The sequence below is a fragment of the Salmo trutta genome, chromosome 31 (genome assembly GCF_901001165.1).
Source record: "Salmo trutta chromosome 31, fSalTru1.1, whole genome shotgun sequence".
NCBI lineage: Eukaryota > Metazoa > Chordata > Actinopteri > Salmoniformes > Salmonidae > Salmo > Salmo trutta.
The window spans coordinates 32,411,077-32,431,287 of NC_042987.1; the positions used below are offsets into that span (position 1 = coordinate 32,411,077).

The window sequence follows — 20,211 nt, forward strand, 5'->3', positions numbered from 1 at the left end:
AGGAGCACACACACACACACTTCCGTTCGCTCCTCTAGCAGACAGACACCCAATGTATTTGTGACATCTCTACCAAGACCAATAACACACTCTCAGGCATAGCAAACAGGAATCCTTTATGACGTCACAGCATCTGTTGCCACGGTGGCCACGGAGGACCTTTTCCTTACGATGGTCAGTTTGACCAGGAGTGTTGTTTAAAGACCAGAGGGCTGTAGCTAGGAGACTGGTAAACTGGGGGAGAGATAAGGACCTCTACCATCCTACGTTTCCATTGAGTCCATGTCCCAGACAGTGTGAGAATTTTGTATGGACGTTGTGGGGACATTGTAAGAGCCTCCATTGTGTGAAGGCATTGATAACATTTTCAGACAGGCGGGCACTTGGCCGTACTCTTAGCTGTCAGATATACACTGTGTACAAAACATTAGGAATACCTTCCTAATATTGAGTTGTACCCCCTTTTGCCCTAAGAACAGTCTCAATTTGTCGGGCATGGGCTCTACAAGGTGTCAAAAGTGTTCGACAGAGATGCTGGCCCATGTTGACTCCAATGTTTCTCACACTTGTGTCAAGTTGGCTGGATGTCCTTTGGGTGGTGGACCATTCTTGATACACATGGGAAACTGTTGAGCGTGAAACACCCAGCAGCGGTGCAGTTCTTGACACACTTCAAACCGGTGCGCCTGGCACCTACTACCATACCCGGTTCAAAGGCACTTCAATCTGTTGTCTTACCCATTCACCTTCTGAATGGCACACTTTTTATTTTTTTATTTTACCGGTAAATTGACTGAGAACATTCTCATTTACAGCAACGACCTGGGGAATAGCTTCAGGGAATAGGAGGGGGATGAATGAGCCAATTGTAAGCTGGGGATGATTAGGTGGCCATGATGGTATGAGTGCCAGATTGGGAATTTAGCCAGGACACCGGGGTTGACACCTCTACTCTTACGATAAGTACAATGGGATCTTTAATGACCTCAGAGAGTCAGGACACCCATTTAACATCCCATCTGAAAGACGGCACCCTACACAGGGCAGTGTCCCCAATCACAGCCCTGGGGCATTGGGATATTATTTTAGACCAGAGGAAAGAGTGCCTCCTACTGGCCCTCCAACACCACTTCCAGCAGCATCTGGTCTCCCATCCAGGGACTGACCAGGACCAACCCTGCTTAGCTTCAGAAGCATCCACAATCCATGTCTCACTTGTCTCAAGGCTTAAAAATCCTTCTTTAATCTGTCTCCTCCTCTTCATCTACACTTCTGACCTTTTGAAGAAAACAAAACCTACAGAGTGTTTGGATAGTATGGACATGTCCAGAGCCTAAATGCTCTTTCTATGGCCCCTAAATAGGGCTCATCATAGTTCTTATCACTGAAGGGTTCAATACGAGGCTAGTACATTTAGTTTGAAAGGGTATTTCACTTTTGTTATCTATTTCCCTTGCTTTGCCAGTTTAAACATAACTTTCCCATGCCAATAAAGCCATTTGAATTTAATTGAAAGAGAGAGACAGAGAGACAGAGAAAGAGAGACAGAGAAACAGAGAGACAGAAAGGGAAAGACAGAGAGACGGAGAAAGAGACAGAAAGAGAACAAGAGAACGAGAGAGACAGAACGAGAGCGAGAGAGACAACAATACAAATACACATCCCTAAACAGCTTGATTAGGGATAGCTTGAAGATAAAAAACACAGCATTTATTTTTGAATAAGTACATTTAGTTTGAAAGGGTATTTTTCTCTTCATGTCACACACATTGTGACATCCATAGTAAGAAGAATACAGATGTATAAAACAATGGTGTCAACAACTGAAGATGTTCTTCTTGTTTAGAGTTGTTATTTTCACTGTTGTGTCTCATAACCAGGACAACCGACGCCAGCTGTGGTGAGATGGCGTGTGACACGGAAACCCCTCACACTTCACACTCTTTCACTTCTACCTCAAATCACCCTGGGCCCTGCACCCTACATTAACCTAACCACTGTACCCATGCATAATCAACTGACTATAGAAGCTCAAACCAATAGGCTAATTTTCTCCTCCAATATATAGCTACGCTGGTTCAAAGTGTCTGAAATGTGACAGTTACAGTACATATTGTCAAAGAATGACAAAAGTAGGAAGGAAGTCAAAAGCAGAAGACAATGACAATGATTTATCTTTTACAAAAAAACAAGTTAACCAGAATGTTTCCCTCATAAAATAATATATTTTAAGTCACTGGGTTTAGAGTAGTAAACATAACAGAGTGAAGTATTCTTTTAGGGATACCTCTGAAATCTGCGATTTAAACAGAGACCTACAGGCTGCATCTGCACCACATGTCAGTACAACCACATCCTCATTACTGATAGCTGCACACGCACATCCTCAACCTCAGTGATTCACCATGGTGTGTGAGAGACAGAGAGAGAGAGAACCAACAGCACATTGACACATCACTAAACAGCTTGGTTAGGGAAAGCTTGAAGAAAGAAATGTGCGCCAAAGAAAAAACACTTTTCTGCACACCATTTTCCAAACTAAGATGCACCAATTTAAATGCTTTTACATTACTAACATGCTAGTCACTGGAACACATAGTAAAATGGGCCAGTTCTACTGCTTTTGGAGAAGAGTCAACTCAGTCACTTCTGACCTTTGAGGAAAACAAAACCTACAGAGTGTTTGGATAGTATGGACATGTCCAGAGCCTAAATGCTCTTTCTATGGCCCCTAAATAGGGCTCATCATAGTTCTTATCACTGAAGAGTTCAATGTGAGGCTAGTGCATTTAGTTTGAAAGGGTATTTTTCTCTTCATGTCACACACATTGTGACATCCATAGTAAGAAGAATACAGATGTATAAAACAATGGTGTCAACAACTGAAGATGTTCTTCTTGTTTAGAGTTGTTGTTTTCACTGTTGTGTCTCATAACCAGGACAACCGGCGCCAGCTGTGGTGAGATGGCGTGTGGCACGAAACCCCTCACACTTCACACTCTCTCACTTCTACCTCAAATCACCCTGAGCCCTGCACCCTACATTAACCTAACCTTATTTAAGGTAATATCTTATGTTTTTCTTGTCTATAACTGTTCTGTACTTTGTCATGTATTTGTACTTTTATGTGGATCCTAGGAAGAGTAGCTGCTGCATGTGCAGTAGCTAATGGGGATCCTAATAAACTATACAAGCTCCAATCAAAAGGGCTCATTATTTCCTACAATGGTTCAAACTGTCTCTGAAATGTAACAGATACAGTACATACATAGTCGTCCTCAACCTTAGTGATCCCCGATGGTGACGGGTGGGGGGAGACAGAGAGAGAAAGAGAGACACAGAGAGACAGAGCGAGAGAGAGAGACAGCAACGCTGTATATATACATAATGACATTTGAAATGTCTTTCTTCTTTTTGAACTTGTGGAATGTTTACTGTTCATTAATGTTTATTTCACTTTTGTTTATCTATTTCACTTGCTTTGCCAATGTAAACAAATGCTTCATATGCCAATAAAGCCCCTTAAATTTAAATTGAATTGAGAGAGAGAAAGAAAGAAAAAGAGGGGGAGGACAAGAGAGAGAGAGAAAGAACGAGACAGAGACAAAAATAGAGCAATAATATGACATTTGAAATGTCTATGTCAGACATTTCTATACAAATGCAGTACAAATACACATCACTAAACAGCTTGATTAGGGATAACTTGAAGAAAAAAAACACTGCATTTATTTTTGTATAACTTTCAGATACAATGGTACAGGCAGACAGTGGGGGGAGTCTGTGCAAACACATACAGGAAGACACACATACACACGCATGCAGCCACAAACAGTCACACAGGCATGCAGGCAGACCTTCGCACACAAAATGTACGTTTATTGCTCTCAGCAGGCCTGTCTGTTCTTTCCAGACAGCTTTGTGTGTAGCCTACTGTCTCTGAACAGCAAACCCACATTTGTACACCAAGTATTGTGTTCCCTGTAGTGGTAGCCTGCTGTGTGTGTGTGTGTGTGTGTGTGTGTGTGTGTGTGTGTTTCAAATAATGTTTGCCTGTCATGTCATGATAATCTTACTTACTATATTACCCCCCAAAATAACTGCAATACTACCCCCCAACATAACTACAATACTACCCCCCAACCTACCTACAATACTACCCCCCAACATACCTACTATACTACCCCCAACATAACTACAATACTACCCCCCAACATAACTACTATACTACCCCCAACATACCTACTATACTACCCCCCAACATAACTACAATACTACCCCCAACATAACTACTATACTACCCCCAACATAACTACTATACTACCCCCAACATAACTACTATACTACCCCCAACATACCTACTATACTACCCCCAACATAACTACAATACTACCCCCCAACATAACTACTATTCTACCCCCCAACATAACTACAATACTACGAAACTTAACCAATAAGGCCGGGGGGGGGGGGGGTATGGACCGTATACCATGACTAAGGGCTATTCTTATGCACGACGCAACGTGGATGCCTGTACACAGCTCTTAGCCGTGGTATATTGGCCATATATCACAAACCCCCGAGGTGCCTTATTGCTATTATAAACACCTGACAGGTGTGGTATATCAACAAGCTGATTAAACCACATGATCAGTACACAGGTGCACCTTGTGCTGGGGACAATAAAAGGCCACTAAAATGTTCACTTTTGTCACACAACGCCACAGACGTCTCAAGTTGAGGGAGTGTGCAATTGGCATGCTGACTGCAGGAATGTCCACCAGAGCTGTTTCCAGAGAATTTAATGTTAATTTCTCTACCATAAGCCGCCTCCAACATCGTTTTAGAGAATTTGGCAGTACGTCCAACCAGCCTCAAAACCGCAGACCACGTGAGGGCGAGCAGTTTGCTGATGTCAACGTTGTGAACAGAGTTCCCCATGGGGCGGTGGGGTTATGGTATGGACAGGCATAAGCTACGGACAACGAATACAATTGAATTTTATCGATGGAAATTTGAATGCACAGAGACACAGCCATCAACTCATGTTTCAGCATGATAATGCACAGCCCCATGTCGTAAGAATCTGTACACAATTCCTGGAAGCTGAAAATTGCCCAGTTCTCCCATGTCCTGCATACTCACCAGATGTGTCACCCATTGACCATGTTTGGGATGCTCTGTATCAATGTGTAGGACAGCGTGTTCCAATTCCCGCCAATATCCAGCAACTTCTTACAGGCATTGAAGAGGAGTGGGACAACATTCCACTGGCCACAATCAACAGCCTGATCAACTCTATGCGAAGGAGATGTGTCGCACACCATGAGGCAAATGGTGGTCACACCAGATACTGATCCACGCATCTATCTTTTTTGTTTAAACTATCTTTGACCAACAGATGCATATCTGTATTCCCCTTCATGTGAAGTCCATAGATTAGGGCCTAATGAATTCATTTCAATTGACTGATTTCCTTATATGAACTGTAACTCAGAAAAATCTTTGATATTGTTGCATGTTGAGTTTCTATATTTGTTCAATATTAGTACCAGACAAAAGTTTGGACACACCTACTCATTCAAGGGTTATTCTTTATTTTTACTATTTTCTACATTGTAGAATAATAGTGAAGACATCACACCTATGAAATAACACATATGGAATCATGTAGTAACCAAAAAAGTGTTAAACAAATCAAAATATATTTGAGATTTGAGATTCTTCAAAGTAGCCACCCTTTGCCTTGATGACAGCTTTGCACACTCTTGGCATTCTCTCAACCAGCTTCATGCGGTAGTCACTTGGAATGCATTTCAATTAACAGGTGTGACTTGTTCAAAGTTAATTTGTGTAATTTAATTTCTTCTTAATGTGTTTGAGCCAATCAGTTGTGTTGTGACAAGGTAGAGGTGGTATACAGAAGATATAAGAGAAGTGGTGATTACAGAAATAAAGAGAACAGGTGATTAGGGAAAAAAGAGAAACAAAGTGAAAGAGGAACCGTGGAAGAGATTGATATCCAAGAGCAGAGCAGTAGAGATAGAGACAGAGGGAACTGAGGAGAAAGACAAAGATAGTGACTGTGTGTGAGAGACTGACTGACTGACAAAGAAAGAAAACAAAAGAGAGCGAGAGAGACAGCAACAGAGAGAGAAAGAGAGACGGAGACAGACAGAGACAGCAACAGAGAGAGAAAGAGAGACGGAGACAGACAGAGACAGCAACAGAGAGAGAAAGAGAGACGGAGACAGACAGAGACAGCAACAGAGAGAGAAAGAGAGACGGAGACAGACAGAGACAGCGAGAAAGAGAGAGAGACACAGACAGAGACAGCAACAGAGAGAGAAAGAGAGACGGAGACAGACAGAGACAGCAACAGAGAGAAAGAGAGACGGAGACAGACAGAGACAGCGAGAAAGAGAGAGAGACACAGACAGAGACAGCAACTGAGAGAGAAAGAGAGACAGAGATGGAAATAGAGAGAGAAAAAGAGACGGAGACAAAGACAGCAACTGAGAGAGAAAGAGAGACGGAGACAGAGAGAGAGAGAGAGACAGAGACAGCAACAGAGAGAAAGAGAGACGGAGACAGACAGAGACAGCAACAGAGAGAGAAAGAGAGACGGAGACAGACAGAGACAGCAACAGAGAGAGAAAGAGAGACGGAGACAGACAGAGACAGCAACAGAGAGAGAAAGAGAGACGGAGACAGACAGAGACAGCAACAGAGAGAGAAAGAGAGACGGAGACAGACAGAGACAGCGAGAAAGAGAGAGAGACAGACAGAGACAGCAACAGAGAGAGAAAGAGAGACGGAGACAGACAGAGACAGCAACAGAGAGAGAAAGAGAGACGGAGACAGACAGAGACAGCGAGAAAGAGAGAGAGACACAGACAGAGACAGCAACTGAGAGAGAAAGAGAGACAGAGATGGAAACAGAGAGAGAAAATGAGACGGAGACAAAGACAGCAACTGAGAGAGAAAGAGAGACGGAGACAGAGAGAGAGAGAGAGACAGAGACAGCAACAGAGAGAAAGAGAGACGGAGACAGACAGAGACAGCAACAGAGAGAGAAAGAGAGACGGAGACAGACAGAGACAGCAACAGAGAGAGAAAGAGAGACAGAGACAGACAGAGACAGCAACAGAGAGAGAAAGAGAGACGGAGACAGCAACAGAGAGAGAAAGAGAAACGGAGACAGACAGAGACAGCAACAAAGAGAGAAAGATAGACAGAGACTGACTGAAACAAAGAGAGAGAGAGAACGACTGACAGACACTACAAAGACCGTTGTTGGGCCCAGTTGTACCTCCTTGCTGTGCCGTTCTCTCTCCACCAGCTGCAGAGAGGAGACAGGGGCTTGCAGTCTGACCTCTGCCTGGACCCCGCACCTGCACCTCCTATAGAAGACAACACACAGGTCATCTTCTAGCCATAGTAAAATTGAAAGAAATACCACACTGTTGTTATGGATACAACACAGAAAGAATGCATGGTTTCATTTGGGTATGTCCTTTAATGAACAGCAACAAAATGAAGGTTTCGCCTTGCCCCTGGCATGTTGGGTGATGCTGTCCATCTCTCTGCACAGGCTCTCACAGCGAGTGTATCCTGCAGCTCCCCAGTCGTCCTCTGGAGTTCTTGTGTTGCTCTCTCCCGACACACAGGTGCTGGCTCTGCTGCAGAGTCCTGGAGCAATAGGTCATAGGTCAGTCAGAGGGTTCCTACTCCTAGATGGTCAATCAGATATCTGAAGCTGATCTGGGACCAGTTTATAGTTTCAGATGGTTCTGAAAGGTAACTGAAGACTGAACACCATGAAATGATGTTATGATGTTACTGGTGGTGTTATGTCAGAACAATACTACTAATCCATCAGTACAATAATACCATAACTCATCTCTCCCTCCATCCATCAGTATAATAATACCATAACTCATCTCTCCCTCCATCCATCAGTATAATAATACCATAACTCATCTCTCCCTCCATCCATCAGTATAATAATACCATAACTCATCTCTCCCTCCATCCATCAGTATAATAATACCATAACTCATCACTCCCTCCATCCATCAGTATAATAATACCATAACTCATCACTCCCTCCATCCATCAGTATAATAATACCATAACTCATCTCTCCCTCCATCAGTATAATAATACCATAACTCATCTCTCCCTCCATCCATCAGTATAATAATACCATAACTCATCACTCCCTCCATCCATCCATCAGTATAATACCACAACTCATCTCTCCCTCCATCCATCAGTATAATAATACCATAACTCATCTCTCCCTCCATCAGTATAATAATACCATAACTCATCTCTCCCTCCATCCATCAGTATAATAATACCATAACTCATCACTCCCTCCATCCATCAGTATAATAATACCATAACTCATCTCTCTCCATCCATCAGTACAATAATACCATAACTCATCTCTCCCTCCATCCATAAGTATAATAATACCATAACTCATCTCTCCCTCCATCCATCAGTATAATAATACCATAACTCATCTCTCCCTCCATCCATCAGTATAATAATACCATAACTCATCTCTCCCTCCATCCATCAGTATAATAATACCATAACTCATCTCTCCCTCCATCCATCAGTATAATAATACCATAACTCATCTCTCCCTCCATCCATCCATCAGTATAATAATACCATAACTCATCTCTCCCTCCATCAGTATAATAATACCATAACTCATCTCTCCCTCCATCCATCAGTATAATAATACCATAACTCATCTCTCCCTCCATCAGTATAATAATACCATAACTCATCACTCCCTCCATCCATCAGTATAATAATACCACAACTCATCTCTCCCTCCATCAGTATAATAATACCATAACTCATCTCTCCCTCCATCCATCCATCAGTATAATAATACCATAACTCATCTCTCCCTCCATCAGTATAATAATACCATAACTCATCTCTCCCTCCATCAGTATAATAATACCACAACTCATCTCTCCCTCCATCAGTATAATAATACCATAACTCATCTCTCCCTCCATCCATCAGTATAATAATACCATAACTCATCTCTCCCTCCATCCATCAGTATAATAATACCATAACTCATCTCTCCCTCCATCAGTATAATAATACCATAACTCATCTCTCCCTCCATCCATCAGTATAATAATACCATAACTCATCTCTCCCTCCATCCATCAGTATAATAATACCATAACTCATCTCTCCCTCCATCCAACAGTATAATAATACCATAACTCATCACTCCCTCCAGCAGTACAATAATACCATAACTCATCTCTCCCTCTATCCATCAGTACAATAATACCATAACTCATCTCTCCCTCCATCCATCAGTATAATAATACCATAACTCATCTCTCCCTCCATCAGTATAATAATACCATAACTCATCTCTCCCTCCATCCATCAGTACAATAATACCATAACTCATCTCTCCCTCCATCCATCCATCAGTATAATAATACCATAACTCATCTCTCCCTCCATCCATCTCTCCCTCTCTCATACCTTCCTAAGAATCCTCCTTCCATTGTAGCTGTGCTTTTAGCAGGTCTAGCCTGTCACTCAAAAACTCCACCTGTAGAGACAAAACATGAGGTGATAGTAAACAGCCCTTCACATTTATCACTATACCAGAATGGACAAGAATATGGTTTCCAGGGCCAACAACAACCCCAAAAGAGTGTAATGTGGCCTTTATGATGTCTGTCTCAGTCTTTAACATCTTTCTCTGGTCCAGTCTGCTGTAGGGACTGACCCTTTTTGTCTATCTCCAGGTTATGGTCTCTGATGACCACGTCCAACTGGCCCAGCTGAGGAAGAGGAGGGAGACAGAGAGAGAGAAAGGCCTTATTTCTTATAATTCCATCCATTAAGACTTTGGCCATTCAAATTAAATACACTATAACGCGCCACGCAATTAATGTTGCCTCAGTTTTGTATTTGTGTGTACCAGCTGTCCTCTCTGTTGGAGCTCCCCCTGTCTCTCCTTCAGTGCTGTGTCTATGTCCAACACACACACACACACACACACACACACACACACACACACACACACAGTGGATCTGAAGGCATGTTATGTGGAGCTGGGGAACCTACCCAGAAGCACCGGCACAACTGTGAAATCACTGTTCACCAGGGGCATATTCTATTTCAACCAGAAGATCTCATCTGATCACATCTGTGTAAAGGGCATTTTGTTTCACACACACGAGGGAATCAAAGGAAAACTACTTGCGACTCTAATGCAGAGATGTTGTGTGCGTTTGAGATTAACTGCATTGCAGTCTGAATCCCTGATCTACAAATGACCTTGCATCCTAAATAACTAGTCAGTGTGTAATCTCAGTTAACCCATAACAAAATATCTCACGCAATTTGGTCAGATGTTCATGTTAAGGTAGTTCTGTCCAGGAGAGATGAATCAGTGTGTGACCCAGTGATTCTGATCCCCTCAGACAGCCTGTGCTCAGTCACAGTACGTAGACTTTTTGATGCCTTCAGTTTAACTTCAATACTACTGCATCCATGCCTGAGGGGAGGAGTTACAGCCCTGTAGCTGTTCAATAGGATTTACAGATCATCAGGTGTTACTGTAGTTGTCATTATGTTTGAATGAGAGACGATCCACATGTATACCTGTCAAAGCTTCACAATAATCCCCATGACATACACCCGGTTAGAGCGTGCCCTTTGACAGTTTGTGACTCTGTCAACTTGTCAAGTCATGTTGGCTGGGGGACAACTGTATATTTGACAAAGACGTTTACCAAAGATGAACTGGCTGGTTGGTATCAAACAGAGGGCATTAACTCCATACCAGACAGACAAGAGTGCTATTGTATTTGGAATGGAGAACAGGACGTAAAATGTAATATCCTGTTCTGTTTCTCTATGTACACAAAGAGATCATGTGTATCAAATGATTTATGACTCATTTTATGATTCCCACGGGTGCTTGATATCCGTGTGTGTGTGTGTGTGTGTGTGTGTGTGTGTGTGTGTGTGTGTGTGTCCAAAGCAACTGCTCTTTGTTTTCCGCACTGCGACAAAGCCTCAAAAGAACACGCAATTTATACATTAGAAAAACAATACATTTTGAAATATATAAATAATAAAAATAGCATGATCCATATTATGAATGACAGAGACCAACTCAGCCTGCCACTGTAGAGTACACAGTTAGCCTCCTCTTGAAACGGAGGCTTTCCCTTGATGATGATGATGATGATGATGATGAGCTCACGTCAGGATTCAGTGCAAAGAGGAACTACGTTTTCAGCATTGCACCTAATTCTCAACAAATAAGTTATGCACAGTACGTAATATGTACTTTTAAAAATAGTATATACATATATTACACATATCATATTTCCTTTTTTATATAGTAAAAAGTCACAGTAAAAGACAAACAAGGTAATCTGACCAAAGAATGTTTCATTGTGTTAAAACCAAATCAAAACGCAGGACTTTGGAATCAGTCTCCCCAAATTGGTTGGTCAACGAAGTCGCAGACACAACTCCACAGCGCTCGGCAGGTCAGCGGTTGCCATGGTCACACTGTCCATAGACAGCACGTGTTACTTCCAGTGTACTGGCAGCGCTTCTTCAATGAAATGTGTAATGAAATAGGTTTTAAAAATGAAATACCTTCACCTTCAAATTGTCATGCAGTCATTTTATTACATTTTCCACTGACCGTACTTGGGGAGGGGGACTTTTGTCTGTTTGGAGATGATTTTGTTTTAGAAGCATTTTCTAAAGGTGTGAGGGGAGACCTGTCTTCTTCAATGAAGCAACAAATGGAGACCACCGGTCAAGGGTGTGTGTGTGTGTGTGTGTGTGTGTGTGTGTGTGTGTGTGTGTGTGTGTGTGTGTGTGTGTGTGTGTGTGTCGGGCGGTTGGCAGAGAGGCTCACCTGAGCTCAGCGGACAGTTTCTCCAATGAAATCTGTCGTTCATCTGCACTGAGCTGCGTGCGCTGTAACAGGTCTCTCAGCTCCTGTAGTTTCTCTAGAGTGTCATGCATCTCATCGCGCACCTCCCGTAGCTGTCCCTCCAGATCCTTCACACGCTGCACAGAGTTCCGCCTGTCCTCCTCACAGCAGTGGAGCTTCTCCTCCAAGTCCACAACTGCAGGGGGGAGGAGAAGGGGAAGAAAGGGTTTCCACAATGAACGTTCTATGTTCAGTTCAGTCCTAGAATCACAGAAATCTAAAGGAAATGAATGAAGAAATGAAGAAAAAAGGAAGGAAGGATCTAAAATACCCCCCCCCAGTGTCCTACCTGCGTCGGTCTTCTCCTCCAGTAGGCCCTGGGTCTTCTGCAGGGTCTCCTCCGCGTAGCTGAGCTGGGAGGAATTCATACTGGTGTCTCTTCGCAGCCTCTGCAGCTCCTGCTCCATGGATGACAGCTCGCCACGACACGTATTTATCTCAGACGACAGCTGACTGGAATACACACACGTTAGTAGGCATACAAGTATCCTCACAGAGATCAAATCAAATACACTGTCACAGACATGCAGAGATCACACCGGGAACTCACACACATTCTAGACACCCTCCATCTGGCGTCCACCTAACAGTGCACAACCGTGCCCCCATTATGCTACTGCACTACCCGCAAAAAACCTCAGGCTCTGTAGGACCTGGGACCGAATGAAAGTACTAACTGAGTAACTTAAAACTAGAATACTGAGTAACTTAAGTACTAACTGACAAGTGTTAGGAATCTGAGCATCTTCCCTCCCCCTGTATAGACTACATAGAAGAAGCAATGTCCTAAAGTGCTCCTCTACTCTCCGCTGTTAAACTCCACCCTGAGCACCGAAAAGTCACTCTTCCTAGGAAGGATGCTTCAGAGAGCAGAGCGCTGTATATATACACACACCCCATGAGAGTGGAGCGTGGGGGAGGAGATGGGGGTTAGAGAAGGAGATGGGACATTAGAGGAGGAGATAGGGGGTTATGGGAGGAGATGGGGGGGTGGGGGAGGAGATGGGGGGGTTATGGGAGGAGATGGGGGTGGGGGAGGAGATGGGGGGTTATGGGAGGAGATGGGGGTTAGAGGAGGAGATGGGAGGTTAAAGGAGGAGATGGGTGGGGGAGGAGATGGGGGTTAGAGGAGGAGATAGGGGTTATGGGAGGAGATGGGGCGTGGGGGAGGAGATGGGACATTAGAGGAGGAGATGGGGGGTTATGGGAGGAGATGGGGGGTGGGGAGGAGATGGGGGGTTATGGGAGGGAATGGGGGGTTGTGGGAGGAGGTGGGGGGTGGGGGAGGAGATGGGGGGTTAGAGGAGGAGATGGGGGGTTAGAGGAGGAGATAGGGGGTTAGCGGAGGAGATGGGGCGTTAGAGGAGGAGATGGGGTGGGGGAGGAGATGGGGTGGGGGAGGAGATGGGGGTGGGGGAGGAGATGGGGCGTTACAGGAGGAGATGGGGTTAGGGGAGGAGATGGGGGTTAGAGGAGGAGATGGGGTTAGGGGAGGAGATGGGGGGTTAGGGGAGGAGATAGGGGGTTAGGGGAAGAGATGGGGGGTTAGGGGAGGAGATAGGGGTTAGGGGAGGAGATGGGGGTTAGAGGAGGAGATGGGGGTTAGGGGAGGAGATGGGGGGTTAGGGGAGGAGATAGGGGGTTAGAGGAGGAGATGGGGGTTAGAGGAGGAGATAGGGGGTTAGGGGAGGAGATGGGGTTAGAGGAGGAGATGGGGGTTAGGGGAGGAGATAGGGGGTTAGGGGAAGAGATGGGGGTTAGAGGAGGAGATGGGGTTAGGGGAGGAGATAGGGGGTTAGGGGAGGAGATAAGGGTTAGGGGAGGAGATGGGGGTTAGAGGAGGAGATGGGGGTTAGGGGAGGAGATGGGGGGTTAGGGGAGGAGATAGGGGGTTAGAGGAGGAGATGGGGGTTAGAGGAGGAGATAGGGGGTTAGGGGAGGAGATGGGGGTTAGAGGAGGAGATAGGGGGTTAGGGGAGGAGATGGGGGTTAGAGGAGGAGATGGGGGGTTAGAGGAGGAGATGGGGGGTGGGGGAGGAGATGGGGGGTTAGAGGAGGAGATGGGGGGTTAGAGGAGGAGATAGGGGGTTGTGGGAGGAGATGGGGCGTGGGGGAGGACATGAGGATTAGAGGAGGAGATGGGACATTAGAGGAGGAGATGGGAGGTTATGGGAGGAGATGGGGGGTGGGGGAGGAGATGGGGGTTAGAGGAGGAGATGGGAGGTTAGAGGAGGAGATGGGGGGTTAGAGGAGGAGATGGGGTGGGGGAGGAGATGGGGGTGGGGGAGGAGATGGGGCGTTAGAGGAGGAGATGGGGGTTAGGGGAGGAGATGGGGGTTAGAGGAGGAGATGGGGTTAGGGGAAGAGATGGGGGGTTAGGGGAGGAGATAAGGGGTTTGGGGAGGAGATAGGGGGTTAGGGGAGGAGATAGGGGTTAGGGGAGAAGATGGGGGTTAGAGGAGGAGATGGGGGTTAGGGGAGGAGATGGGGGTTAGGGGAGGAGATAGGGGGTTAGAGGAGGAGATGGGGGTTAGAGGAGGAGATAGGGGGTTAGGGGAGGAGATGGGGGTTAGAGGAGGAGATAGGGGGTTAGGGGAGGAGATGGGGGTTAGAGGAGGAGATGGGGGTTAGAGGAGGAGATGGGGGTGGGGGAGGAGATGGGGGTGGGGGAGGAGATGGGGTGGGGGAGGAGATGGGGGGTTAGAGGAGGAGATGGGGGTGGGGGAGGAGATGGGGGTTAGAGGAGGAGATGGGGGTTAGAGGAGGAGATGGGGGGTGGGGGGAGGAAATGGGACACAATAAGAACACTGGTTGTGGAGGCACTAGAGTCATGGGGCTGTCTCATTCGGTCAGCTCCTCAGGGGATAAGAATATCTCTCCCTCTCTCTCTTTGTTATAGGGTAGGAGCTGCTCTGAACTCAAATGACTCCCATTATACAACAGTGAACAGTTGGAGTCTACAAATATAAATTATTTTGTGGTCTTATCTGATGGTTTCTACAATGCCTTCAGTACGTGCTGACACCTCTTGACTTTTTAGATATTTTATTGTATCACATCCTGAATTTAAAATAGATTATTTTGAGAATGTTTTGACACTGGCCTACACACAATACCCCATAATGTCAAAATGGAATTGTGTTTGACATTTTTACAAATTAATAAAAAAATGAAACGCTGAAATGTCTTGAGTAAATATGTATTCAACCCATTTGTTATAGCAAGCCTAAATAAGTTCAGGAATAAGAATTTTCTTAACAAGTCACATAATAAGTTGCATGGACTCACTGTGTGTGCAATAATAGTGTTTAACATGATTTTGGAATGACAACCTCATCTTTGTACCCCACACATACAATTATCTTGTAAGGTCCCCCAGTTGAGCAGTGAATTCCAAACACAAAATCAACCGCAAAGACCAGGGAGGTTTTCCAATGCCTCGCAAAGAAGGGCAGTTATTGGTAGATGAGTAAAAGAAATTAAAAATAAAACACTGAACATCCCTTTGAGCATGGTGAAGTTATTAATGACACTTTGGATGGTGTATGAATACATCCAGTCACTGCAAATATACAGGCGACCTTCCCCAATCAGTTGACGAAGAGAAAGGAAATCACGCGACTGCCCTCATTTCACCATGAGGCCAGTTGTGACTCTAAAACACTTAGTTTTCTACTATCACAGCCATTAAACTCTAAGAAAACACCAACAACATTGTAGTTACTCTACTTTACTAATCTAATTGTCAGAGTGAAAAGAGGGAAGCCTGTACATAATAAAGAATATTCCTCCTGTTTGCAACAAGACACCATAACAAAGGGATTGAATACATATTTACTCAAGACATTTCAGCTTTTCATTTTTAATTAATTTGTAAAAATTTGTAAAAACATAATTCCACTTTCAAATTAAATCAAATCAAATTTTATTTGTCACATGCGCCGAATACAACAGGTGTAGACATTACAGTGAAATGCCCTTAACCAACAATGCAGTTAAGAAAATACCTAAAAGAAAAGTAAGAGATAAGAATAACAAATAATTAAAGAGCAGCAGTAAATAATAATAGCGGGGCTATATACAGGGGGTGCCGGTACAGAGTCAATGTGCGGGGGCACTGGTGTCGAGGTAATTGAGGTAATATGTACATGTAGGTAGTGACTATGCATAGATAATAACAGAGTAGCAGCAGCGTAGCCATTTAATTAGCTGTTCAGGAGTCTTATGGCTTGGGGGTAGAAGCTGTTAATTAAGAAGCCTCTTGGACCTAGATTTGGCGATCCGGTATTGCTTGCCATGCGGTAGCAGAGAGAACAATCTATGACTAGGGTGGCTGGAGTCCTTGACAATTTTTAGGGCCTTCCTCTGACACCGCCTGGTATAGAGGTCCTGGATAGCAGGAAGCTTGGCCCCAGTGATGTACTGGGCCGTACGCACTACCCTCTGTAGTGCCTTGCGGTCGGAGGCCGAGCAGTTGCCATATCAGGCAGTGATGCAACCCGTCAGGATGCTCTCGATGGTGCAGCTGTAAAACCTTTTGAGGATCTGAGGACCCATGCCAAATCTTTTCAGTCTCCTGAGGGGGAATAGGTTTTGTCATGCTGTAACGTCCGTCTTCGGGTAGAAAGGACCAAGGCGCAGCGGGTTGCGTGCACATCTTAATATTTATTTTAAATAAAGACTGTGAACAAAGAAACAACGACAGGAAACAGTTTAGCAGGCTATACACTTAACAGCAGTGCTAAAGACAACTACCCACAATTAACAAACAAAACACATCCCTATATATAGGACTCTCAATCAAAGGCAACTACAAACACCTGCCTTCAATTCAGAGTCCAACACCCAATACCTAACATAGAAATTACTAAACTAGAAAGAACATAGAAATACAAAAACATAGAACATAACCCAAAACCCGGAAATAATAAATCAAACACCCTTCTAAACAAACCACCACCCCGACCCCACATAAAACAAATACCCTCTGCCACGTCCTGACCAAACTACAATCACAAATAACCCCTATACTGGTCAGGACGTGACAGTACCCCCCCCCCCCCCCCTAAAGGTGCAGACCCCGGATGCACCTAAAAAAAAAGACAAAAATAAACCCCTAACTAAAGGGAGGGAAGGGAGGGTGGCTGCCGTCAACGACGGCACCTGTGCTACACCCCCCCCCCCCTCCCCAACCCACCTATACTGGAGGTGGCTCAGGTGCGGGACGTGGACCCCACTCCACCCTTGGCTTAGCCCACTTAGGTGGCTCCCCTGGCTGCGCCCGGCTGGCGGGCGGCCCTGGCGGCTCCGGACTGGCGGGCGGCTCTGGCGGCTCCGGACTGGCGGGCGGCTCTGGCGGCTCCGGACTGGCGAGCGGCTCTGGCGGCTCCGGACTGGTGGCAGACTCACCCGGTTCCGGACAGTGGGCCGTCTCCCCTGGTTCCGGACAGTGGGCCGTCTCCCCTGGTTCTGGACAGTGGGCCGTCTCCCCTGGTGCCGGACAGTGGGCCGTCTCCCCTGGTGCCGGACACTCTGGACGAGGCACTGTTGCCGGACACTCTGGACGAGGCACTGTTGCCGGACACTCTGGACGAGGCACTGTTGCCGGACACTCTGGACGAGGCACTGTTGCCGGATACTCTGGACGAGGCACTGTTGCCGGATACTCTGGACGAGGCACTGTTGCCGGATACTCTGGACGAGGCACTGTTGCCGGATACTCTGGACGAGGCACTGTTGCCGGATACTCTGGACGAGGCACTGTTGCCGGATACCCTGGACGAGGCACTGGAAGCCTGATGCGTGGGGCTGGTAGTGTCTTCGGGTAGAGAGGACCAAGGCGCAGCGGGTTGCGTGCTCATCTTAATATTTATTTTAAATAAAGACTGTGAACAAGTAAAACAATAAACAAAGAAACGACGACAGGAAACAGTTTAGCAGGCTATACACTTAACAGCAGTGCTAAAGACAACTACCCACAATTAACAAACAAAACACATCCCTATATATAGGACTCTCAATCAAAGGCAACTACAAACACCTGCCTTCAATTGAGAGTCCAACACCCAATACCTAACATAGAAATTACTAAACTAGAAAGAACATAGAAATACAAAAACATAGAACATAACCCAAAACCCGGAAATAATAAATCAAACACCCTTCTAAACAAACCACCACCCCGAACCACATAAAACAAATACCCTCTGCCACGTCCTGACCAAACTACAATCCCAAATAACCCCTATACTGGTCAGGACGTGACACATGCCCTCTTCACGACTGTCTTGGTGTGCTTGGACCAATGGGGTATTGTGTGTAGGCCAGTAACAACAAAACTCTAAATAATGAATTTTAAATTTAGGCCCGGAACCACCAAAATGTCTAAAAAGTCAAGGGGTGTGAATACTTTCCATATTTTCAAGCATACCGGTGGCTGCATCATGTTATGGGTATACTTGTAATCGTTAAGGCCTGGGGAGTTTTTCAGGACAAAACATTTACAGAATGGAGCTATGCATGGGCAAAATCCTAGAAGAAAACCTTCAGTCTGCTTTCTAACAGACACTGGAAGATGAATTCACCTTTCAGCAGGACAATAACCTAAAACACAAGTCCAAATCTACACCGGAGTTGCTTACCAAGACAATGAATTTTCCTGAGTGGCCGAGTTACAGTTTTGACTTAAATCTGCTTGAAAATCTATGGCAAATCTATCATCTAGCAATGATCAACAACCAATTTGAAAGAGTTTGAAGAATTTTGAAAAGAATAAATGGGCAAATATTGTACAATCCAGGAGCCTGAACCAGAAAAACTCACAGCTGTAATCACTACCAAAGTTGATTCTAACATTGAATCAGGGGTATGAATATTTATTTAAATGAGATATTTCTGTATTTAATTTTCAATAAATCTGAATGCATGAATTCAGCCTGTAACAACAACATTTGGAATAAGTCAAGGGGTGTGAATACTTTGTGAAGGCTCTGTAAGAGTAGTGAGGTAAGTTTCCGTGTGGCACCAACTACAACTATAGAGGGTTATGGTAAATTAAACTTTTCATAGATTAGATATCATAATATCTGTTTTGTGCATAAACAAAGAAGCACATTTGACTGGCTTGATTAACGAATCAGCCATTAATGCAATGACTTAATTAAATTAAATTGAGTGAATTGTGTGACTGAAGCGTTCTATAAAAAAACTACACATGAAATGTGAATGAATAAAAATCTTCCATCTAGTGTTACCAGACAGAGCCAGAGAGCTGTGCAGCCGGGGAGCTGCGCAGCCGGGGAGCTGTGCAGCCGGGTGTCCTCTTCTCCTGCACCTCCTCATCCAGAGACAAGCGCGCCCACTCGAGCTCCAACGCAGACACCTGGCACAAATATCATTCACTCTATGTCACATATTCATATTCAATTACTAATAATGTGTTTAAGCACAACCCTAAACATACAGTGCATTTGGAAAGTATTCAGACACCTTTACTTTTTCCACATTTTGTTACGTTACAGCCTTATTCTAAAATGGATTAAATAAAAAATGTCCCTCATCAATCTACACACAATACTCCATAATGACAAAGTGAAAACAGGTTTAGATATTTTTGCAAATTTATAAAAAAAAAATGAAATGATAATAAATTATTTACATAAGTATTCAGACCCTTTACTATGATGAGACTCGAAATTGAGCTCAGGTGCATCCTGTTTCCAATTGATTGGAGTCCACCTGTGGTAAATTCAATTGATTGGACATGATGTGGAAAGGCACACACCTGTCTATATAAATGTCCCACAGTTGACAATGCATGTCAGAGCAAAAACCAAGCCATGAGGTCGAAAGAATTGTCCGTAGAGCTCCGAGACAGGATTGTATTGAGGCACAGATCTAGGGAAGGGCACCAAAAAATGGTATTAAAGGCCTCCAAGAACACATTGGCCTCCATCATTCTTAAATGGAAGAAGCTCTTCCTAGAGCTGGCCGCTCAACCAAACGGAGCAAGCGGGGGAGAAGGGCCTTGGTCAGGGAGGTGACCAAGAACCTGATGGTCACTCTGACAGAGCTCCAGAGTTCCTCTGTGGAGTTGGGAGAACCTTCTAGCAGCAGCACTCCACCAATCAGGCCTGGTAGAGTGGCCAGACGGAAACCACTCCTCAGTAAGAGCACATGAC

At 44.8% G+C, this 20,211-nt stretch overlaps 1 protein-coding gene and 1 long non-coding RNA gene across 7 annotated transcripts in view; one reads left to right on the plus strand and one right to left on the minus strand.

The window, feature by feature from the left end:
• The first annotated feature begins 7,212 nt into the window (after positions 1–7,212).
• LOC115169991 (uncharacterized) lies at positions 7,213–9,959 on the plus strand. Of its 2 annotated transcripts, none has more exons than XR_003870949.1 (2): positions 7,213–7,800; positions 9,813–9,959. It is a non-coding gene; the product is annotated as an uncharacterized LOC115169991 (long non-coding RNA). The 2 variants fall into 2 exon arrangements; XR_003870950.1 differs by having other exon boundaries at positions 7,213–7,711.
• LOC115169990 (coiled-coil domain-containing protein 18-like) overlaps positions 7,495–20,211 on the minus strand; it is a 38,456-nt gene continuing 25,739 nt past the window's right edge. Inside the window, exons 1-4 of one of the 5 annotated variants that reach the window (XM_029726171.1) lie at positions 12,586–12,869; positions 12,321–12,484; positions 11,954–12,167; positions 7,495–7,692 (exon numbers count right to left, since the gene is read on the minus strand). In XM_029726171.1, the coding sequence (XP_029582031.1) occupies positions 7,599–7,692; positions 11,954–12,167; positions 12,321–12,438 (426 nt within the window). In that variant the 5' untranslated portion in view covers positions 12,439–12,484; positions 12,586–12,869 and the 3' untranslated portion in view covers positions 7,495–7,598. Of the gene's footprint in view, positions 7,693–11,091; positions 11,642–11,953; positions 12,168–12,320; positions 12,485–12,581; positions 19,413–20,211 lie in introns of those variants that run through there. The other 4 variants (XM_029726168.1, XM_029726170.1, XM_029726169.1 and 1 more) reach the window with 4 other exon arrangements.